This window comes from Tachypleus tridentatus, chromosome 9 (assembly GCF_004210375.1).
Source record: "Tachypleus tridentatus isolate NWPU-2018 chromosome 9, ASM421037v1, whole genome shotgun sequence".
In the NCBI taxonomy this organism is placed as follows: domain Eukaryota; kingdom Metazoa; phylum Arthropoda; class Merostomata; order Xiphosura; family Limulidae; genus Tachypleus; species Tachypleus tridentatus.
Window position 1 is genome coordinate 132,646,805 of NC_134833.1, and position 25,700 is coordinate 132,672,504.

General features: G+C 33.9%; 1 protein-coding gene across 1 annotated transcript in view; it reads left to right on the top strand.

Moving 5' to 3' along the window:
• The first annotated feature begins 15,923 nt into the window (after window positions 1-15,923).
• The window catches only part of cpa (F-actin-capping protein subunit alpha), a 34,732-nt gene continuing 24,955 nt past the window's right edge, over window positions 15,924-25,700 (top strand). The window contains exons 1-3 of the mRNA XM_076457338.1: window positions 15,924-16,049; window positions 21,726-21,789; window positions 24,385-24,436. Of these exons, the coding sequence (XP_076313453.1) occupies window positions 16,008-16,049; window positions 21,726-21,789; window positions 24,385-24,436 (158 nt within the window). The 5' untranslated portion in view covers window positions 15,924-16,007. The remainder of the gene's footprint in view (window positions 16,050-21,725; window positions 21,790-24,384; window positions 24,437-25,700) is intronic.

The window sequence follows — 25,700 nt, forward strand, 5'->3', positions numbered from 1 at the left end:
AACAAACAAACAAAATACCTCCGGCTACTGTCCTATCTGCCATTTAATATGAAATTTTTAAACCAGAACCTAATCTTTAGGTATTACTAATCTCACAAAACGAACATTAACATAAATGGAAATGAAGTTACTTTAATTAAAATACTCGAAATATGAGTTAGAAACGTGGATTTGGTCTTTAAAAACATCTGCCGATAGTGTTATTTCACAGAAGAATTGAATTTTTGGATGATTTAATGAAAACAATTAATCAACTTATATAACACAATAGAGAACACGGTCAACTTTGAAGTACAGTTTCAATTTATATCAGTCAGCTTTTGTCAGTTCTTCTAAGTCAGTGGTATAAAAATTTTATATCTGAATACATGCGGTAAGTAGCAAAGCCAAAGGCTCCGAAGGTCAGCCACAGCCATCCCTAATTTAAACTCGTTACACAGCTTCATTTAACTGAACACAGAAGTTTCCTCTCACTGTTCTAATTCTACATGCTGCCGAAAGTGTGCAGAGCTTGTTCAACGACATACCTTCAGCCTTTCAGTCCGCATCCCAGTGCATTACCCACCAGGCCACGCCCAGTAATACAAATTAAATAGTAAGAAATGAGGCTGAATGAAGTACTTTGTGTATTTCTGGGTAGATATGTTCGTTCAGTGTGAATAAAGATCGTTGTACAGAAAAAAAATTACTATCAGACATAGAATTTGGAATAATTTTAAAAAATAATGATAAGTGTGATTTAAAGCTTCAAACTCGTTTTCAAAAACCATTTAATGATGAATATGCGATACTAAATAATTATGTCCGAGAATATGTGGGTGCGTTTGTTGTTTTTAATTACTAAGTAGACGTAGTTGCTGTTACAACTGACTGAACCGCAGGATATCGTCCTGTTAATACATACAGCTTTGATTGCATGCAATATTTATCGTTGTTGATGCATAGAGAAGTATGGGAGGATTCCAGATGGCCTTGAATATAAAAATAATAATGATATTAATATTTTATTACTAAATGCATGTTTGGATGTTTCTGGACGCCCACCTACAGTAAGCTTCTCCTTCTGGGTGTTTGACAATGATTTTCTTTGTTACTCTTTCGTGAACCTTAATCACAGGAAATTTTCTACGTCAGAATGATGAACATTACATACTTATATATGTTAATTGAAATCTCCAAGGTTCCATGTCAACACTAAATCGTGCAAGACTTGAAATTTCACTTGTACATTACACAAGCTGTTGACTTAAAATTAGGCCTTAAGTCTATGAAAACGTTACCACCAATTAAATGACAGAATAAGAATAAAAGCACGTGATAATTTACACCTGGTGGTGTTTGGAACATATATATATGTTTATTTATTTATTTATAATAACATATACCTGATCATAAATAGCAGTTGACCCAGTTTTTATGAATTGTATTTTTTGTATTTGTACTTTAAAATCTATGTTTTATTGCGAAATATAAATATATATATATATATCCACACACGTCATTTTTAAATAACGTGTATTATACTAGAGAAGGCTCATTTCCTGTGGAAATAAAAATGGTTTATTGAACCTATATCATAATAAAGGCAAATAACTTTACCTATGGTCGACTGATAAATAAAATCCTTGTAAATTACTACTGGTAATTTGAAATTTTTGTCATGAATTATTAGGGCTTCTAATCGCCATGGTATATATGGTTGATGAAGCACTCTGTTCTTTGGTCAACATACTCCCAATTTCTATATTTATTATCCTATCTAAGCCTAACTCTAACTTTTTATTATAAAACTACAATGTTGGATTTTAAATCGTTACTTCAGTTTAATTGTGATTTTTGAAAACATTATAAACCCAACATAGAAACAACGTTATGCTACATATATCTTCTGTTTATGTTTCTGTATGTTTTTCGTCTTTCCTAAACTATGTCCAATTAATTTCAACATTCAGTCAAAAAACCGTCGGAACTGCCACCCGAGTGGTGCCATTTAAAGCTTGAGCACCTCGAAACAACTCATAATTAGCTTTTCAACACTGATGGCGCATTCTTGGCATACATGTGACAGCTTTTTTGATATTTTAACTTCACATGCAGTGATTAATTCTTATTCTTACACTCAAATTGTTCGATTTGCGTGTGTTCCGCTTCAGTTCGAGACAGATTTATTTTTACAGCACTAAATGCTTGTAATAAAACTGTGTTTTATGAAGCAATGAAAATTATTGCATTATTTATCTCCCTATTTTCTCATGATAACAAAAGTGTAAAAATAATATACAGTCTCAAGCTTTATTTTTTAACGTAGACATTTTGTTGTTGTGGCGTCATCTAGTGATACGTATAACACATTTTCATGTCATTTCCTGACCAAAAATAATAACGTTATTTATTTTGACGGTTTCTCTCAAGCTGTCAATAGAACGAGTATTATTAATATGGAGAATTTTACCAGGATTTACTACGCAATTCAAACTAGTTCCTTCTAAACACATGTGGTTCGTTGTTACGACCGAATGTATTTTTTCTATCATTTTACTCACATTTAACATATATTATTTGATAACCACAAGAAAATTTCAGTTACTCAAAAGAACAGAAGAATTTAAAATATGACAAAACCTTGGAATACAAACACAAAAAATCAATGAGTACACTTGATTACCTGATGTACCCTTCAGAGGATCAGCAGTAAGTCTGTTTGCTTACAACACCAGTTTGTTTTGAATTTCGCGAAAGCTACGCGTGAGATATCTACTATAGCCCTCCCTAATTTATAAGTGAAATACTAGAGGGATGGTAAATTGTCATCACCACCTACCGCCAACTCTTGTGCTACTCTTTCACTGATGAGCATTTGGATTCAAATTCAACGTCGTATTCTAACGTCTCCACAGCTGAAAGGGTGGGCATGTTTGGTGGAACAGGGATTCGATCCTGCGACACTCAAATTGCGAATCGCGTCTCTAACAATCTGGTCATGTCGGGCCTACAACGCTAGAATCGGATTTCGATACCTGTGATGGGCATAGCACAGATAGTTTCTTGTATAGCCTTGTGCTTAACGTCAAACCAAATCAAAATAAAGAGTGTCGTAATTTATAAACTAACTTAATGACGAAAACCTATCACAACTGGACATCAGCGATAAAATAAAACCTCAAACGTTACATAAGTTTCAACAAATATTTCTTTACATGGTGAAAGAATAAAATTACGATAACTTCAAGTCTATTTTTTGGTTTATGTGTAAGTCACTGACGTCGCTTCTCCATGATTCATAATATCCTTTAATATATTTGATGGCAGTTGGAAGTCAATGACTTACATTCTTCTACTTTAAGACTACATGTATTTTATTTAAATTCTAAAATCATTATAATTATCTCGATGAAAATTTATTTCCTAACCAAGCGAGGCTGTGTTTCCGATGCAAGATTGGCATGAGCTTCCTTTGAATTTTTTTTCTCACAATTAGAAATGCAAGTGTATTGACACTAGCATTTCCTGCAACACTACAACCTGAAGTGCTTAATGCCAATCATTGTATGTGTCTTAAAAGACAAGATAGTAACGTGTACATGAAGAGTAACTAAGCCTTTTTGGAAAATAGGTGGCACTACACGAAATCTCTTTCTTTGTTTTGTTTTTTGAATTTCGCGCAAAGCTACACGAGGGCTATCAGCGCTAGCCGTCCCTAATTTAGCAGTGTAAGACTAGAGGGAAAGCAGCTATCCATCACAACCCATCGCCAACTCTTGGGCTACTCTTTTACCAATGAATAGTGGGATTGACCATCACATTATAATGCGACCATAGCTGAAAGGGTGAGCATGTTTGGTGCGACGGGATTCGAACTCGCGACCCTTAGATTACGAGTCGAACGCCTTAACCCAACTGGCCATGTTAGGCCTACACGAAGTCACAGGCTTGAATGTTAAAAAGACGATTTATGGAATTATATTTAATTTTGTTTATTTTTTTAAAAGCAAGTATTTGTCTCTGATTGTTCTTAGTAATAACACCAGTGACGTGTATAAAATAACTTTTAATTAATAACTAAATGTCAGGACTTTCATCCCGAGACTGTTCGTATTTGTTTTTTTGTTTTTATTTTCTCTCATTTAACAAATAAATATATCAGAGTTAGAACAACACAAAGTTCCTCCGCTAGTGCAGCGGTAAGTCTACGGATCTTACGAGCCTAAAATCAGGGGTTCGATTCTCCTCGGTGGACTTAGCAGATAGCCTACTGTGGCCTTGCTATACGAAAAAACATACATACACAATAATTCTAAAATAGCTATGTAATCAAATAAAACAAAATATCCATAATTTGAAAACCATTTTAGTTTTTTTGTGACTTCTCATTTTCCACTAAACAAAGGGATATCTGTGCTCTGCCCAATACAGGTATCGAAACTCTTTTCTGGCGATAAAAGTCCACAAACATATTACTGTGCCATTGAAGAAGGGGGTGAATTTATTTTTCAGAGCGTGTCCAAACAAAAGAACATTTGAAAAATGTTAATATTATTTATGTTTAAAGTACTTGTAACTGTACATACGGAACCATATGATAATGTAACCTTTTAACCTTGATTTTAATTTCTTAAACTTTATCATGATTATGCGAGGCTTTATCTTGATTGTACAAGTTCACAGTTTGTATGTAAAACTTAAGTTTGAAATAATAAAATGTAGGCTTTGGTTAAGTAAAACCTAATCTTTGAGTTCATAAAACTTTGAATAAGTAACATTTTATCTTGAACTATCTAAAAACTAATTTTTAATAATTCATTAAACTTTATCTTGGATGTACAATAACATATGTAGACATATGAACTATTTACAATCACTATACTATATGCCCGGCATGGCCAGGTGGTTAAGGCATTCGACTCGTAATCTGAGGATCATGGATTCGAATCCCCGTCACACCAAACATGCTCACCATTTCAGCCGTGAGGGCGTTATAATGTGACAGTCAATCCCATTATTCGCTGGTGAAAAAGTAGCCCAAGAGTTGGCGGTGGGTGGTGATGACTAGCTACCTTTCCTCTGGTCTTTCACTACTAAATAATGGACGGCAAGCGCAGATAGACCTCGTGTAGCTTTGCGCGAGATTCAAAAACAAACAAGCAATAACACACAGTCATTCGACTTACCAACCAGCAATAACACACAGACATGCGACTTATTCGCTAACAATAACACACAGACACACGACTTATAAGCTAGTAATAACACACAGGCACGCGACTTATCGGCTAATATCAGCACGCAGGTATATCAGTAATCAGCTAGCAATAACACACAGGCACGCGACTTATCAGTTAACAGTATGACACACATATGTATGAGATTTATCAGTTAGCGTTGTCACACAAAGATACATGACTTATTATTAGCGTTGTTACACACTCAAACACGCAATATATATCTTAAATGTAACATACATGGGGACTGGTGGCATATCTATTAGCAATATCACATACATAAATAATACACGATTTATCCAAAATGTCCTCACACAGAGGCACGCGTTTAATCAGTTCGTGTTATTCCACACAGAGAACAGAACTTGTCAGTTTATGTTAACTCTCACAGAGACACAATTTATTAGTAAATAAAAACCCGCGTGACATACGACGTCTCGCGAACTGAATGATACAATTCCGCAGTGCTAATTTACACATGATATAAAATTTGGAGATTCCGATGTATACTGAACGATAGATACGTCTAGCTATAAATTAGAAGAAGTTATTTCGATTATTCGTGTATGTGAGAAGTGAAAATGGAGCATGGCCAACACATATGACCGTTATTAAACGTATACAAACACAAACAGCCTGGGTAGAAACAGGTCCTAAAAAAAAATGCTTTTCCCGTCACGTATGAGTCCTGGTGGAAAAAATCCGAACGTTAAAGGTGAAAGAAGTTTTGAAGGAGGTAATACATTATTAAATGCTTCATTTCTCAAGTGGAATAACAAACTTCCTTTCTAAAGCTTCGAGTGGAACGAGTCTAAGTTAGACCTTTATAGATAGATGATTCTAACCAAACATTTGCATATTAATTAGTTACTAACCGTGACGCAGGATCCGTGCAGATTTACTAACTTTAACGTCTCAAAAACAGTAACACATTTACATGAGAAAATAGCCTGGGCTAGGACTTACACTATGCAATACGTTTCCTAAATAAACACGCACCGTAGTGTTTTACAAGTTATTTTAGAGTGTGCGAAATGAACACAAAACAGTACTTACTAAATTTTTATCTGTAATAGTTACCTTTTTATATCAAGTGATTAGTAAACTGTGTCACGTACATATTAATTATGTAAGAAATAATAGAACATACTGCAAATATTTTGAAGGTCACGCAATTTTAATAAAAGTAAGGGTCTTGAGAACATTGATCTACTTTCATTAAGTAGCCCTATCTCTATAGATGTGAATAATTTGTTGTTTAGATTAATAAAAAATCATTTATATCGAGGATAAATGGATCAGTTATTTATTAGAATAATTCCAACGTCGTGCGTTTGCTAGTGTAAAACGTGTTCGTATAAGTATTTTTCAGGTATTTAAATCAATACAAATGAGTACATTGATGACTACATCAACTACCAAGTCAGTGTTTCGCTGCTTATCGTGTTTAACTCTATACAGTTTTGGCAATCACACTTAGAACTTACTACACTCTTTATTAAAGGAGTAGGCCCGGCATGGCCAGGTGGGTTAAGGGGTTCTACTCGTAATCTGAGGATCGCGAGTTCGAATCCCAGTTGCACTAAACATGGTCGCCCTTTCAGACGTGGGGGCGTTATAATATGACGGTTAATTAGAACTCGCGACCCTCAGATTACGAGTCGAGAGCCCTAACCATCTGGCCACGTCAAGCCTGCTTATATAAGATAATGCTAGTGATAACAAATTACTATCAAACTTTGAAAGAAACTTTTGTATTTAGATACGTATCGTATTAACCACTATGATGAGATAAGTACCCTTAGTATTTAGGCTTAATACTCGTGAAAATATACTGGATAGATTCCCACTGATAATAAAATAATTGAGCTTATGTGATTCATGTTGATGGTTTCCATTTCATTGAGCTTGTGTCAGTTGACTTGTAGTACTTAGCTGTGAAGTCATGGATTACAACAAGAGTTAATACTGGTTCTAATGATCGTGCCAAACTCTACTGGATGTAGTTTACACTTTTCTAAGAGAATTCTGGACATGGTCACTGGTCACTTATTTCAAAGAATGAACAAACGCCCTGTATCTCGTGTATTTAATCCTCAGTAAGAAACCCGTACGGAAGTTAATAAATGACAATACACTTCTCTGGATACGCTTTGTGACTTTGTAAGAGTTTTTGTTTTTGTGTGTGAGTAAAAAGCTTGTATAATTCGTCTAAACAAAAAGCACAAAATGAACATTACAAACCATTATATCAAAAGATTTGGTTATACAATCTGTTGTAAAACGACAAAATGGGCATATTGAATACTGTAAGGTGTAGAAATAATACATTCTGCTTGTCCATCATCAATGTGGACATATCGAAAACGTAGAAGCTGTTTTCGGCCCGGCCAGGTGGGTTAAGGCGTGCGACTCGTAATCTGAGGGTCGCGGGTTCGCATCCCCGTCGCACCAAAAATGCTCGCCTTTTCAGCTGTAGGGGCGTTTTAATGTGACGGTCAATCCCATTATTCGTTGGCCAAGAGTTGGTGGTGGGTGGTGATGACTAGCTGCCTTCCCTCTAATCTTACACTGCTAAATTAGGGACGGCTAGCGCAGATAGCCCTTGAATAGCTTTGCGCGAAATAAAAAAAACAAACAAAAAAGCTGTTTTGAACGCTTTGATGGACTTATCGAATAGAGTGCAGCAGTACGTAAACACAGTCTGTTGCCCAGTTCTTAATGTAATAAGAACGTCGTATAAACAGAAAATAGCATTTTTGAACCAGTTGAATGGTGTGAATAACCAAAGTGGCTCATTAAAAAGTGTAGCGAATGGAAAATACTTTTAAGGTAATAAACTAGTTGACGAAACAAAAGTTGACACGGAGGTAGTTGACTTACTGAAAACAACTTACCGTCGTCATAGTGACTCACGCGAGTATTTCACGATGTGCAAATATTTAATAATTATTCAAATGGGAATTTCCCTTGGGCGATAGAGAGAGAAAAAACGAGAGATTTTCTTTGTTTCGAAGTATCCGTTCAAAGTTATACAGCCGTTCTTAATTTTGAGCTGAGAGGCAAGAGGACTCACCGCCAACTCATGAACGACCGCTGTCTGTCTGAATAGTAGGATTACACTGACATTCTTATTGTGCACCAACAACCCGATAGCGAAGAGATTGCTTTTATGGCCACAATCCTTAGATCGTGAACTCTCATAATCACAATTTAGGCACGTTAACACTAAAAGGAATGGGTGATTCTTAAGGGTAGTTTCTACTACACAGGGTTTTCGTAAATGAATATACCAAAAATAACTTTATTGTTATTAGAGATAAGAACAAAAATTAAACATCAATACAAGTCTAGTACTTGAAAGTTTTAGTTAAAATAATTTATTAGCTTTTACACGTCTTCCATAATTCACTGTAATTAATCTAATTCTGAAGCAAAGCTACACGAGGGCAATCTGCGCTAGCCGTCCCTAATTTAGAAGTGTAACACTAAAGGGAAGGGAACTAGTCATCACCACCCACTGCTAACACTTGGGCAATGCTTTTACCAACGAATAGTGGGATTGACTGAACATTGCAACATCCCATTAAATTCGTCATTTTTCTCTCTTACCATGATGTCACCAAAATAATAAAAATATAGCGCCATCTATTGTGTAGCACGAGAAACAAAACGACATAGAAAAATTTCACACTTTGAGTATCCAAGATTCAAATAATTAGAAAATAACTATTTCTTTATCACACAACACAGTTTTAAATAAAAGTAACATACTCACAACAAGATCACGACCTTTACAAGGACTGCATGTGATGGTTTGATTATAGCTTTATTGGTGTAATTTGTAAATATAGTACTAAAAATGGAGTTCTTAAAAAAACATTAATTTTGTCAATAAATGGTACCACGTTTACTATATAAAAACATTACACTTTATGTCAGCACAATCCGAACACTTTTTCCGTGCTCGACACAGCCAGGTGGTTAAGGCACTCGACTCGTAATCTGAGAGTTGCAGGTTCGAATCTCGTCACACCAAAGATGCTCGCCCTTTAAGCCGTGGGACCGTTATAATGTAACTGTCAATTTCACTATTCGTTAGTAAAAGAGTAGCTCAAGAGTTGGCGGTGGGTGGCGAAGACTAGCTGCCTTCCCTCTAGTCTTACACTGCGAAATTAGGGACGGCTAGTGTAGATAGCTTTCGTGTAGCTTTGCGCGAAATTCAAAAACAAACAAACACTTTTTCAATGAATTACGATTTTAATTTTGCGCAAAGTTCAGGAGAGCTATCTGCGCTACCCATTTTAATTGAGCAGTGTAAGACTAAACTGGTGCTTCTCTTTTATCCACGATTAATGAAATTTACCATCACATTATAATGACCCCCACTGCTGAAAGGGCGAGCGTATTTGGTGTAACGGAGATTCGAATCCTAGACCCTCAGATTACGAGTCGCGTGCCTTAACTACTTGGCCATGGCGGGTAATGAACTATGAACTTTACGACGAGTAGTCACTAGCACAAACAGCCGGCGTAGATTGGCGCTTACGATTTTATCATCAATTTGTTTTTGTCTAGTTTCTCAGTCTTATAGTTATGCATTGCGTTGGAATTTCTTTCTATTTACATAACAACAACATAAATTTCGTAACAGATCAAACGTTCTCTCTTATGTTTATTCTTGCAGATATATTCGAAGTAGCCCAGGTGTGGCCTTATCTATATAACTTAGCCACCATCTTACACACCAAAGAGAAGAAATTGCGTCCTGGTGATTGATTACCCATGCATGGCAATCTCCAGGAGTTTTTTTTTTTTTGTTGTGGAGGGTCTGGATAACAATAGAGAATTAGTTTTAGGGTATAAATTAAGTTTATCAGTGAGCGATTTACAACCAACAATCTCAAATGAATGTACAGCTAGCCCAGGCATGGCCTGGTGGTTATGGCATTTGACTCGCAATTTGAGGGTCGCGGGTTCGAATATCCATCACACCAAACATGCTCACTCTTTCAGCTGTGGGAGCGTTATAATATGACGGTCAATCCGATTATTCGTTGGTAAAAGAGTAGGCCAAGAGTTGGCGGTGGGTAGCGGTGACTAGCTGCCTCCCCTCTAGTCTTACACTGCTAAATTAGGGACAGCTAGAACAGATAGCCCTCGTGTAGCTTTAAAAGAGTGGCCCGGCATGGCCAGGTGGGTTAAGGCGTTCGACTCGTAATCCGAGTTTGGATACGTACACGGAAAACCTAACACAACCCTTGATTCTCGTGCAGTAATACGAATAATATTTTTCTGCAGTAATAGCCAACATCATCAAAGGGTCAAGGAGAAGTCTAAAGTGCATCTGACCCTCCCAGGTCTTCAAATCAGCAAGACCTAAAACCTCAACAAGATAAAAAGGGTCACAAACTACTCGTAAATATGGCTTAACGGGATTTTTTTCTCAGGTCTGGACCTCTTTGGGGTAGTTATGGAAGTAATTATGGAGCGCAGTTATTTTATGCTATTTTATATAACAGTTATTTTGTTTCGGAAACATAAATTATTTTTAACAGCATCAGGGATAAATAACGTTTTAAATTAAGTAATTGGTGTTAAGGATTGGTTAATTAACAATAAAAATCAGGATATGAAGGACGCAGTACAACTGACTAAAATGTAAGTTATAAATTAATCAACGTTGTAATTTGTTGTCTATTGTTTTGGTAGGCAATTGTCCTTCTCAATAATAGTTCATTTGCCTTTATTGTATGTATTTAAATCATTTAATTAACCACGAGGAAAAAAAATCTGATTTGAATTACAGCAACTACATTTTGTATTGAAAAACAAATAATTTTGTCCTGCTGCTTGTTTCAGAGAAAAGCCACATCGGGCTACCTGCTGTGTTTTCCGTAATAACTTGAACCCCGGATTTCATCGTTGGTTGTCCGTAGTCTTATCATTATCTTCCCGCTTTAACAACAATCATATACGAAAATAATTTAATTTAAAGTTGCTACAATATGGTGGCTGATCTGTTTTTGTCCTTGTTTAGAGATTTCAAGTTATGTGATTTAGGCGGTAGTACGTATAATATAAACGTATAGTTTATTAATACAAAATCATAATATTTTAATTCTCACAATATGAAATGGAAATGTAAGATAAGGACTATTAATGGCTTTTATTATACTGATTTTAAAATCGTCAGTAAAAGCGACATCATCTCAATTTATAAACTCTTTGATTCAGTTGTTCTTAAAAAAATCAGTATATTTGTTTTCTTAAAAGCTACTTTATAATACTTTAACATAAAACTATGTAATTGAAATGAAAATAATGAGTTGGATACGATTCCATATATGTGTGTTCATATTTCATTCAATATAACGACGCATAGAACAAGAGATAAATCTGAATTAAACAATAATGTACTAACTGTTTAGAATCACACACACGCGTATATATATATATATTTAAATATATATCCATGAAGGTAAGAGAAAAACCTCAATCACAATACATCGGGACACAAATTTTATGAAACTCATAAAATTCAAGTTTCCTTCTTCCAGCCTGCATTACCAAAACACTTCACTACTCCATAAGATTGTCTTTCGAACCTAGAGCCCCAAATGATCCGCGATAGATTAGTTACAGCCCAAAATATATGTAATGAAACAATTTTTTTTAAATATTGCTCAATACGTTTATCAATCAATAGATGGTCAGATCTGAGATGCTAATCTTATCCAATTCGACGTGTTTTAAAACATGTACGATCTATGTTTATACCAGCAATAAGACATTTTATTCTTACATAAGTGGAATGTAGGAATAAGAAAAGATCAGGAACTAAAGAGCATTTGGGATGTAAGTAAAATCTTCATCACTCATTCCTGAATCACATTACCCATGCACTACATTCACAGGGTAAGTTAGGCTGTGGGACGCAAGAATTTTCCTTTCAACCCAGCCTCTCAGTGGTACAACGGAATGTCTGTGGACTTATGACACTAAAACTCGGGTTGCTAGGAATCAATATATATCTCACATTTAGCATATATAACTTATATATATTGCGATCCCTAATTACCAAGCCATATCTAGCTTCAGATTTTTAAGACGAAGAATGTTAATCACCCTACAACTTGTGCAAAATACATGTACAAGTGGAGTTTGTAAGTTGTTGGCTGAATTTTACGTGTAACAGCACAAGAGGACTTACTATTAGAGCACAATGAATATATCATTGTTAATCCTTTCACTGCTAGGAGTCAATATCCGTCTCACATGTAGCATAATTAGCTAATGAATTATTTATAAAACCCACATCTTTGTTCCAATTGGTAAGGGCCCGGCATGGCCTAGCGCGTAAGGCGTGCGACTCGTAATCCGAGGGTCGCGGGTTCGCGCCTGCGTCGCGCTAAACATGCTCGCCCTCCCAGCCGTGGGGGTGTATAATGTTACGGTCAATCCCACTATTCGTTGGTAAAGAGTAGCCCAAGAGTTGGCGGTGGGTGGTGATGACTAGCTGCCTTCCCTCTAGTCTTACACTGCAAAATTAGGGACGGCTAGCACAGATAGCCCTCGAGTAGCTTTGTGCGAAATTCCAAAACAACAACAACAACAAATCCAATTGGTAAAGTACTGACAAACAGCGTACATATATTATCCATGATTCGAACTGGGATGACTGGTAAATTAATCACAACCTTAGTTAAAAAAATAAACGATTCAAAGTTGTTTATGTAGACGTATAAATTAAATTATAATAGCTTTAAAAAAGTCTTACCTTGTTAATAATTTCAATGTAACAAAATCATCACTATGACAAGTTCCAGGGGCGTAGATTTTTTACACCCGATGGGGGAAGGGGATGATTTTTGCAACCATTTATGTGGACTGTCCAATTTGCAAATTGGTAATATCTGATTACGTGAACCTGAAAGCTGTAAACATGCAGTCACAGAGTAATCTTGTTACCACAATACTTGCATGTGTACTTAGGCCTACTGACTGGTACTTACGAACTATCGCTTAGATCGAAAAGCTTAAAAGCTCGCCTATATTAAAGATGTTCATTTCGGCTACTGAAAAAGCCTACATCTAGGCCTAATTATGTAATTCGATTGGTGAGAACACAAGAATCACAAGAACAAACACACAATTTGTAGGCTTGTGATGCAATAAAACAATTCAACAGACCAAACTGTAGGGGATGATTGTATGCACCATACCCCCACCTAAAATGAAGGGGGGATGTTTACCCTCCATCCCCCCAGGATCTACGCCCCTTATGACAACTGAATACTAACATCCACCTAATTATATCCACTATGTTCATCATTCTGTAGGTCATCACAGTCAACAGAAGTGTCGTCTTCTTCATTACAATAAATGAATGAAGTGAAAGCGAAGCAAAAAAGAAAGGTAACGGGGCAGAATATGATGGCAGCCATGTTCCTCAAGTTCCTTCAGCAAACAATGAAAAACGAGATAATACTTGCATTATTCGTTTCTTAAAAATAAATGACACAGCCCACCTTCAGCTTAAACATACTCCGTCGTGAAGAGGACCTACTGCAAGCTGCAAAGATCAGTGATCCTGCTACACCTCTTCATATTAATAAAAGCACACCACAGAATCAACATTACAACAAGATTACAAGAGATGCTGTTGCCACAGAAGTATATTACCACCGATTTTGCTATCACGACTATACAAGATCACAAGAAAACAACAAAAACAAATGTACTACAGCTGTAGATCCTGAAGACGTCATGTATCATATTGGTGAAAAGAAAGCATGTGAATGTTATTTAAATTCGTCAGAAATGAAGTCATATCGAAACAAAAGATTGAACTTGTGAGCGCCTTAACAACAAGACTTACAGAATACATTAAATTAGGTGTTACACCATCAAGCAATTTACAAAGGTGCATGTATACAAGAATAATAGAAATGAAGTTCGTACTTTTCTTCAAGTAATTTCAAGTGAAAAGGTGACCTCTTTGTTTTCCCAAACAGCCTAACGATCAAAACTACTCAATCGTTAGTTGACTGTAATTTTTATGTGATAGGCTAGAGGGAAGACAGCTAGTCAACGCTACTCATGGCGAACTTTTAGGCTACACTTTTATCCACAAATAATGGGACTGACTGTCACATTAACGTCTCTACGTCTGAAATGACGAGAATATTCAGTAACAGGTTCTAAACCGCGACCACATATTGCGAGTCCTAACCGCTAGGCTATATCTGACCTCAGACTGTCAAGAATAAAATATGGTAAGCAATCTATTACTCATTAAAATACGTGTACAAATGAAACTTGTAAGATGTAGACCAAATTTGATGTGTAACAGTATATGTGCACTTACCTTATAAACTTCAGGAAAACTTTAAATGAAGCAGATATCGCTGAAACAGGTGTAAACTATGTACAACATTTATTGAAAAGTTTGTTGTCTTTCTTTTGAATGTCGGACTATTGAGAATGATAACGTATCATACTTATGTTCATTTTAGTAATTTTCATTTCTAAACCACAAAGTGTATGTTGGGAGGGATAATTACATTCAAAAACTACAAAAGGCACTAAAATACTTACTGTGAAGCACAAAATGCAGATTATATGAGCTTTTTTTTTTCTGAAATTGGATCATTTTGAGATAGTTTGATATTAACTCCAAAATACCAAGTATGCTATGCAATCATGTACTTTATTACCCCAAAGTATTCAGCTTTCATAAAAATATTGATAACATTTGCTTCCTGAGGAATAATAATAATAATAAGCCAAAATGTGGTCTCTGGTTTATACACTAACAGCTGAAACATTGCACAATGCACATATATTTTAAAAGTGTTAAGCACGGCTAAAATTGTCAGTTATTATTAGTTTGTTATGATTAATTACTCTTTGAAAGAAGGTAGTGGTTATTATCCCCATCAGATCATTTTCAGCTTAAATTGATTAAGTGTAAGAAAGTAATATATAATAATTTAAATAGTATTTACAGAAATATTGAACATAGACCTAAAGAAGCTATAATTTCAGTGTATATAGATCTCTGCTTTAAAGGATTAGGCACACTGAATTGTTAGCAAGGTTTAAAGGAAGACTACTAAAGTGATACCTGGGATGAAAAGTCTGTCATACGAAGGTTAGAGGATACCTGATTAAAATAAAGTTCGTTGAGGTATTGTTATTGTCAACATATTATCGTTTTGTTTTGTTTTCGTACTTAGTCTAACAATGGTAGGATAAAGGGATACAAATATAAATTTTGGAAGGGTATAAGATGTACTCATCTAAGACAGTTGCCCCAGTGTGGCACAATGGTTTGTCTGTGAACTTACATCTCTAGAAATCGGGTTTCTATGTGTGGTGGGCACAGCACACATAGCCCTTTGTGTAGCTTAATAACAAAACAGCAACAACAAATATAGTTTTATTTTTTCTAATAAGGCAGTTGATTTTCGAAATGAGTTGCTTACGCATGTAGTGGATGCAGTAGATTTAAGATTTTTTAAAAGGAAATGTTTCATAAATATTTAAATTATAAGGACTAGATATAAGTATTTTCCTTGTTTATAAAGTTTAGTGAATGGGACAACTGCAGTGGACCAATAGGCCCTTCGTTGTCCTTAAATGTTATGGCATATGACATGTCTCACTCAAGAAAAAATATATTGTACTGAGAAGTTGCATATTTTAAATAACATTAGTGCTTCCATCTGATGGTCTTTATTTGTATACCCATGATGCTTTCCAAAGGCGTGTACTTCTGACAAAATGGCTACCGATTATGACGAGCCAATATCAGAGCAGGAAAAGGTATGCTGTAATGGTTTCTAAAGCTTTGTTATATTTGATTATTTTTCAATCTGTTTCCAATCGTACGTTTTGATTTACTTTATTTCTTTGACTTTTTTGGTGTTTTGCAGGCTTGAGAGATTTTCAAATTACTTAACATTAGACAACATCCGTTCTAACGTAACACTAACATTGTAAATGAGTAGCATTAGTAAAAGTAAATTAGAAATACTAAGTAGAAAAGTAGTGTACACTAAGTAGCTGGTAAGTCTTAAAGCTGTAACGAAAGTAACACGTTTGTATTGTTACTTGTAGCTGCTATTTCAAATTTTCAAGCTCGACATTGTACGTTATTAGGCTTAGTAATACCAATTATATATAGCATAATTATTACTATTAGTGCAGTTAAGTATTAAATGTCAGTCCGATAGTACGAGTAGTACCAGTATAAATAGAACACTGCAGTAGATGTTAATTAGGGTTAATGGTTAGTAATAAAGTTCTTTAAATGTAGGTGGTTTTCAGCTGCAGTATATTTTTTACATTAAATTTCTTGTTTATAAAACAACTTGAAATCGACCATATATCCATATGTCTTTAGAAATTTAGCCCCATCTTTCCAGTCAAAGTAATTAATAAACATTTTATGATAAAAATCAGTTTTGTTAAGAAAACCAATTTTCTTGTTTTATAAGCAAAATTTAAAACACTGGATTAGTTTTTTATTACTTGCATAATATATTGATTTAACCATAAATTTACCACATTGTAAAGGCTTTTCCAATTGATCAAACTTTCTGTGGTGGCATTTAAAAAATTAGTTATTAAACAATGTTTTTTTCTTAAAACCCTATAAAATACTTAAGTTCACTTCTGCAGATGGCAGCTTGTTACAAAAGCCAAACATCCTGTTATAAAATAAAACTGTCATTACTAGAGCCTGGTCTTTTCAAATCTGTATGAGGATAAATGGAGGTCAAAGTGCATTTTCCACAACCTTGTATAGAATACCATTCAGCATTGCACTATGTAACTGATTTCTGTTTACCCTTCATAGATGATTTAGCAACAATTTCTGGTAGAGGAAAGTAAGTACCTGGCACAGTATACAGGGATACTGAACTGTAGATATGTTTCAGAGGTTTTGCACTATGCAAATTCTACAAAAAGCAAAAATATTTTTATACCTGACATGAATGTCATTGGCAGCCCAACTTCTTCGTCTATGTTAGGTTGATGTGAAAAATTCACAGACATTGTATGTGCAGTAGACTTCTAAATTTTAAAAGCATGCCATATTTCATGTAGATAAACATAATAAGTTTGAAATTATAGCCATCATTTCTTTTCCAGTTCAATAAAGTAAACTGTCCCCAGGCATATTTAATTAAACGTGTATTCACTAATTATGTTCAAAATACTGTAGGCAGAAACTAGATACCTTTACCAAATCAACTTCAATGACGTTTTATACTGTTCTTTTTTTTCTCAGTAGAAAATAAGTAATTTTTAACTATCCCCATAACATAATTTATGGAATCATCCCAGTAGCCTTTTAAATTATTTCCAGTAAGTCGATGTTCTTTATTAGAAAGATCGAAACTGTACATGCTATTCCAAGTGAGGCCCACCTAGTGATTTAAAATATAAACTAACTCATTATTTTTCATTCTTTTGCTCTAGCCAGTGTATTCATATGAATATTTTTTTCACTACTTTGTTTGTTTTATTCTTTATAAACATAAAATCCCTCCATGTCAAATTTGAAGTTTTGAACCACACTTTTTGTGATTATTTTTAGCTTTTTATATACAGTTTTCTTGACTTTTGTTTTTGTTAATTTTTTGAAAATTCAAAATCCTCATTTTACTAGTTTCAACTTTTTTCTATTAATTTGACCATTTTTCATTTATTAGAAGTTTAAAGTTTCATCTATTTTGGAAAGGTTTTTGGTGGAAGTTTAGAAATGTGATACAAAATTGCTTATAACACCTCAAAATTTAATTTTGCAGCTAATAAAATCACCCAGTACATTTTCATTGAAATATGCCACGTCATGGACAAGTTTGTTAGAAGTTAATAATAACTATTACTTGTACATAAAATATGGCAATTTACTTTAAAATGACAGGAATATGTTGCACGTGTATTTGTGCAAACTAATTTTGAACTTATTTAATTAGCCTATTATTTCTAAAAATGTCTTAATTCTTATGTTAAAATTTCTAGAAACTCTTTATTTTTACCAAATATATGTAAATATATTTAGTTCATAGCAGGAAATATTAACAATAGGAGTATCCAAATAAAGAAATACATTCTCTAACCATTATGAGTAATATACTGTACTGTTATTGTTTTGATAACTATCACTTATCAGTTTATTGAGTTTAACATTAACATGTGATTAAGACAATAAATAATTGCAGTATTGTCAGTTTTTAATACGTATAGTTGACATTAAAAAACAAAATGTGACATTAGTCTCCATGGCATATACTAAGTTGGAGACAAATCAGAAATATGGCTTCGGAACACCTAAGTATTAATTGTGAGTTACGAGTGAATTACCTAAGAACTGCATCCACCTGCGTGTTTGTCGTGCATAGTGACCCGTAAAGGGGAGGAGAGAGGATCCTGGTGGTTGAGGGGTCCAACTCCAACACACCACTTTGGACTTGCATTCCTGTAGATGGGCGGTCTTGGGGTGCCCCCTCCAGATCAGTCGGCTAGTCCAATATGGGCCAGGGTGAACTGAGTGCCAACGTAGGACATCCTCAGTGGGTGTAGTGGACATTATGTCTGATACTGGTGTTTGGGTATAGTGCTCATGAAACCCTGGCATCGCAGCAGTGACCTTATATGATGCTGTAGTACATCCCCTCATAGGGCTCCATGGTGAGTGGGATCAATGGGCACCAAAATATTTTTTGTTTTTATTATTAGTATGGATTCTCCTCAAATAAAAAAATAAACATGACAGTATAGAGAAAAACCCGACTACTGGCAAACAACTGTGCATTGATGACTATATGGTCAAACTCACAACTTGAATATGTCCATCGATTTTTAATTATACATTCTTTAATTGAAAAATATTTAGGGCAGATGTTTCCATTTTTTATTCAGAAAGGTTTAGAAGGGCTTGCTGGCTGTCCTAAATTGGTAAATAAAATTACGGTCTAGGTACATTTTATTGGAAACAGCTTCATCACAACATTCCAAACTCCTCTTGAAATCAAAGGCCATTGAGGTTACTCCTCATTCTACTTTGAATTCTTCTAGTCCATACATACCTTTCCGTGCCTGCTACAGAATCCTTAACAAAGCATCTTAATCTAGTACCCTCCAAAATCAACAAAGTTAATGAATCAGTATCTATTTCTGTTTCTGTCCCTACCACATCTTCCAGTCATTGCCCAACTTTTACCTTGTTCAAGCCCAGGTGTTTCCATGGGGTCTTCCTCTCTTGACACCCCAAAAATTAAACGCACCATTCATTCACGTCCTCAATCACTGGAACATATGTCTACAAACACTGACCTACCTACTCGATCCAGAGCAAGATCACTAGAGAGTGGCTGACTGACATCCAGTAAAGAAAAAAAGTGCAATCACAAGTAGAAGGTCTCTGTGCCAAATTCTCCTCCAAAATAAATAAAAATGGCCACACTAGTCCAATGGAACTGTTGAGGTTTTCAATCAAATGTGAATGATATCAATGATTTGATTGACTTTTATCATCCCAAGTGTCTTTTCTTACAGGAAAATTTTTAAAACCTACTAATACAGTCAAAATTCGAGAATACTCCTTGTACCAAAATGACAGGTTGTGTAGGACAAGGACATGGGGAGTAGCACTGCTGGTTGATCAGCACGTGCCCACCTGGTCCTTGTCATTGAATATCCCCTTGGAGGCTGTAGCCATCCATATCTCCTTTGTTCATACCATCACTGTTGCTCTCTGTCCCTTACCCCTCGAAAAAAAATTATCATCCCTTAAACCTTGATGTCCTCATTGAGTAACTGTCAACCCCCTTTTTAATTTTGAGGGATCTTAATGGGCATAATCCCCTCTTGGGAGGTTCTAGCATTGATGTGAGGGGTCGTGCTATAGAGCATATGCTCCTGAATCACAACCTGTTTCTCTTCAATACTGGCTCTTAAACTTATTTTCTGCAAAGGCCAACTTCAGGTGACTGACAGCAAGTTTGAACTTAATGCTTCTGTGTTACTGGCAGGTCTTAATTTTACATATTTTTTACCTTCATTTCCATATACCATTATAGTGTACTACATCTTGTTTGGCACAGATAGCCTAGTAGCTTTGTACCGATAAACACGAAATACCTACCTACCTAAGAACTGTCATCTGTTTGAAATACATGGTATTAGAATTAAAAATAAAGCCATATTCACTATATGGTTTGGGCACATCAGTTACAGTTGATTTATTTGTTCTCACTACATATGCAATGTTTTGTTGGAAGAAGCATTGTTAATTTTCTAAGCATATGCTTTTGAGTGTGAAAGACAAGATTTAAATTGATCTGTTCTTCAGCACATTTTTCATTTGCTGTGAGAGAAAATAATTCCCTACAATCTCAGGAAATTATTCTGCTAATATATTGATCAGGTGACCTTTAGACAATGCAAGAATCTTAACCCACATACCTCATCTTTTGTCCAGCATTGACAATATAATTTCTTTCATAAAGTTTCAGTTCACTTCTTACATATGAAATTATCTTTCCCTGTATATTACAAGCAAGCTCCTTACAAAGCATTATAGGATTTTATAAACGTCTTCATAAGTTTCATTTAACCAAGACTCAGTCATGCTAACAATGTTGAACATACTCACTTAAGCTTCTAATTCCAACTACTTATTACAAAGTTATTAACATGTTATTACAATACAACAGTCTTGGTTCAACTTTAGACTTTTGTTAAGCAGAAATATTTATTCTGTGGTAAATTATGTTCAGACTTTAGTTCAAGTACATGATGAATTAATAGTAGTTCCAGAACCTGAATATTCTACCATAATGTGTTCCAGCTGACTTACTTTTCAGCTTTAACAATACTTCCATGTGCTAGGTGCCCAGGATTTTGCAGAACCTAATTTTTCAATCATTCTGCATTGTTTGCTTATTGGCTAACACTTTTACCGAAACCTGATTTGACATAAAGCAGATTATTACTACACCCTTTGGAAAAACTGGATCCATGGCTGGCCACAAAACTGATATCAATATTTAGTGAGTAACTGTACTGGTCTTGTATTGATAAAGCAATGATTTATACCCAGAGCTCAAAATGACATGAAAATTAGGTGAGAAACAGCCACAGACCAAATTAAAGGCATGAAGAAAGACAAACAGAAGGTTTGATTATGGTATTTCATTGGAGAGTGATGAAGATGAAATGTCTAGCAATACTTCTGAGAAGCCATTAGATTTTGTGACACTGAAGACTGATTATAGACTCAACAGTTTTAAATATGAATATAAAAATTAGATAAATCTTGAAATTGAATATATAGTTCTTTTAACTGCAGTGATCTTTAGTGTGTGCAAAATATTTTGCATATCTTATTACTTTTATGCTTTTTATTTCAGTTGTAGTAAATTAGTGATCATATGATAAAATTTTACGTTTCCTCTACAACTTTTATTTCCCTTGCATTTGTACCAGGTTCGAATTGTCTCTGATTTCGTACTGCATGCTCCACCAGGGGAATTTAATGAAGTTTTTAATGGTAAGGCTGTAGTAAATTTACAGTATATGTGTTCAATTAAATTGTTTAATTTTTTCAATGGTAAATGTGTGAAAAATAAAATATTATTATACACATTTTTTTGTGTATATAGATTTGTTTCCAAATAATATATAGTTAGCTAAAGATACTGTTTTTGAATTAGGTTAGAAATCAAATTCTATGATATTTTATTTAACATGTTGAAATGTATGTAGTCCAAAATCTTGTTTTTCTAAATAAATTAAATGTTTATCATTACATTGTGGTCATGTATATACTCTCTTGTGTAATAATGTATCTGCTTTAAAAACTTGAATATTATACTATCTACAAACTGTAGATGATATATTGGCACCCTGTTATGTTCAACACTGGCTAATATTGGTGTTTTTGTTATTAGTCCAACTGAAAAGAAAATAGAAATACATTTGTGCTTAACAATGCTCTTTGACACAAATAATTTTAAAACTGTTGCTACAAATACTATTAATTTAGATTAGATTTCATAATTACAGTATTAATGTCCTTCACTCTATAGTTTTTTTTTTATTGTAGTTGTACAACTTGGCTATATTGTTCTACAGTATCAAACATGATTTACTATTGGATTACAGTGAGGAAAAATTAAAGTTAGTACTTCATTTAAGATTTGGATATCTTAGTAGTAGTTCATATGGTTTACAGAGCTTAGGTTTGAAGTGAAGCTCAAATTATGTTTAAGTCTTTGAAAATGTGTTGTCAAAAACTTGCAGGTTTAACCTCTAATGCTGTATATGAACTTTGAAGTTTTTAAGTATGATATTCTAAAATTAATTATTTCTCCAGAAAGACACGGAAAGCTTAAAACACGTAACTGGGCTCCATGTAGTTAGATTAATAAATGTATTTTTAATAGCAGTTAATAAATTTGTGAAAGCTATTTTGAAGTAGTGTAAATGTAGTGTGCAGCTAAAGATTGTGCCCCTTACGACAGTGAGTCACATTAAATGTTGTGAAACAAACTAACCACCCATTTTTGTACTTGAAGTAAGTGATTTTAAGGTACTTTACATGTAAAAAACTATACTTTTAGCAAGGACTACAATGCTTTGTGAACCTAAAACAATGTTTGAAATAGAGACAAGCAAAACATGTTTTTCCTTATATCATTATTTAATCAGAAAGCCCTAGGATATGTAATATGTCAGGAGCTATAAGTAAAACAGTACTTTTGTAATGGTATTAAAATTACACCTTACCATTGTAAAAAATTCTGTTTTGGGTGGTTGTTGTCATGTGTATTTATAAAGTTCCATAAACCTAAGTAGATTAAGTTTTTTTTGTGTGTGTGGTGTTTAATAACCATTTAAAGCCATGCAGCCAGTATTAGTAATCTTTAAGAATGCACAATGACAAAACCATTGTAGATTGATTCTCAATCTCATTTTTTTTTAGGTCTTCAAAACATTTTGTGCATGCGTTTACCACACACACTTGTACAGCCAGCAACAAATATTTAGCGATAAAACCACTGTTGGTTAAGAATTTTGTACTAAATTTTTTTCAATGTTTTTATTGTTGCTTTTGCAAATTGTACAAGTTTCAAATGTTCCTTTCTAAAAATATGTTATGAAAATATGCTGAAACTTTATATATGTATGAATTTGTTTTGGAAAAACTAACTGAATACATAAAACAATCATATGATTTTTAACACAAAACTGAAGTCAAGATTTTAAGAACTTTATGTACAGTTATTAACATCATGCAAATTTTTGATGTTTAAAAACATTTTTATTTCAAAGAATTCCATCACAGAAGTAACTTATTTTACAATAAAGTTAATTACAAGTGTAAACAAACTTTATTTTATTAAAACTGGAAATTTACTTCATCAGTTTACCTCAGAGTATCATTTACATCAGTTAGTATCACATGAAATAATCAAAAAATCAGTTGGTGTTATGAAAATAATCAATGAATTGAAATTAGTGTTTCCAGTTATTACTATTTTAGATTATTCCAAATATCCAGGTTGCATTTAAGAACAGTTAGTTATTTGGGTGTAGTTAATCAATAAACCTAAAAATAAATCATTTAGCAATTCCACTAACTGCCTCTTTTTATATGTGATTGGTTTTGTAATAATGTGCATTTTTGTCACATGAAAAACTAATCTGTTTGACTTAACTTTGAAAAAAGGCATTTATTCAAAAACTTTGTGTGTGTGTGTGTTTATGTTTGCACAAGGCATATCCTGAATCTTTGAAGTAGATTGGTCTGTTACTGTTGGAGTTTAATTGCTACAAGAATGTTTGTACCATTATATGCATATATGATTCCTATCATTAGTAATTGGGTGAAATAAGTTTTGAAAGTTATGTAGTCATATTTTATTAATAATCTACTGCAATGAACTTGGAAAGTTTTGACTTGATAATCAGTCTGTCAGTTGGAACTGTGGACTTTTGGTTTAGTATCAGGATATTGAGATAGTCCCTCATAATGACAGTAAGCTATGGTGTACATGGTTTCTATTTATTTGTTTATCAATCAAATCATGTGTAGTTGTAGTAATCTGTATAGTTATATATGAATTTAAACATATAATTTCAGATGTGCGACTTCTTTTGAATAATGACACCCTCCTCAAGGAAGGAGCATCTGGGTAAGATTTTTTTTAGAAAATAGCTTTAGCAGTTTTCTTATTTAAATTGTATAATACATGAAAAATGCTAAAAATACATTCTTCAAAAGCAGATGGGCAACTAATTCTTTGATGCTAAAATTTTACTTCTGCTCTCAATTTATTTATTTTTTATGATAAATATGCTTTTATGGTCTCCATACTAGACACTGTAAGATTGGATAGTTTCTTAACAATTTACTTGTAGGTGTGATTTTAAAACTTTTCACATGTGTACCAAAGGAACCAAATATCTAATTCCAGTTTATTATGAATTAAGTATTTTTTACATACAGTATTTCTATTTAGTCAAACTGTGGAAAGTGTGAAATTGCATTGCACCTGTTCTATGTGCATGTCACCTCAATACCCATGTATTATTAGTCATTGTTGTAGTAACAAAATTTGAGCCTATTCTAACTGTTAAAATGGTTTATGTAGGTGGAAATAAACAATAACCCTGTCACTTCTTTAAAATGTTAAATCCTAGAATATCCTTGTATGGCAGTTGAGTATTCTGTTTTATACTTAAAACTAAAGAAAAATATTAATTTGTGTGATCTGGAGATTTTTCATGTTTACTTAAGAATAAGATTATTTAGAAATTTCCAAGGTATGTACCATAAAAACATTTCCTTGTTCAAAATGAAAAAAAGACAGTAACACTGTATAACTTTTTTGTAAGTGAACATTTAGACTGTTATCAGTAAAGTACTAATCTAATAACTGTTTGGTAGTGTTGAAATAAAGGCTTTGATCACATCTCACAATGTCTAGATATGAAGCATATTGTAACTGTAGGGAGATATTCAAAAGTAATGACTGTGATTGAAATATTTACTGGTTTCAAGTTTGAGAGAAGCAATAAATTATAAAAAATGGTCTTAGAAAACCATACGTTAAAATGTATCAATCTTAAGGGTATGAAACCCCATAAACTGAATTCTTTGAAAAGTGGGCCTTTCTTCATGGGGAACAGACTGATGAAAAATGGTCCACTTTCAAAAGCATTTGGATTATAAAGTTTTGTATTTTTTTTCTATAAAAACATGGACAGTTATGTTTTTGTTATATATATAAATCTTTAAAATAAAACATTTCAGTGGAATGGAAAGTTATTTATCTATAAGATTTCCAAGTTTAACCTTGGACTGTCATTTCTGTAGTTTTGCACTGAAGAATTTTATATCGGATTTGTTTATTATGCAGGAATCATATAAATAATGAAGTTAGGTAATTTCTGTTA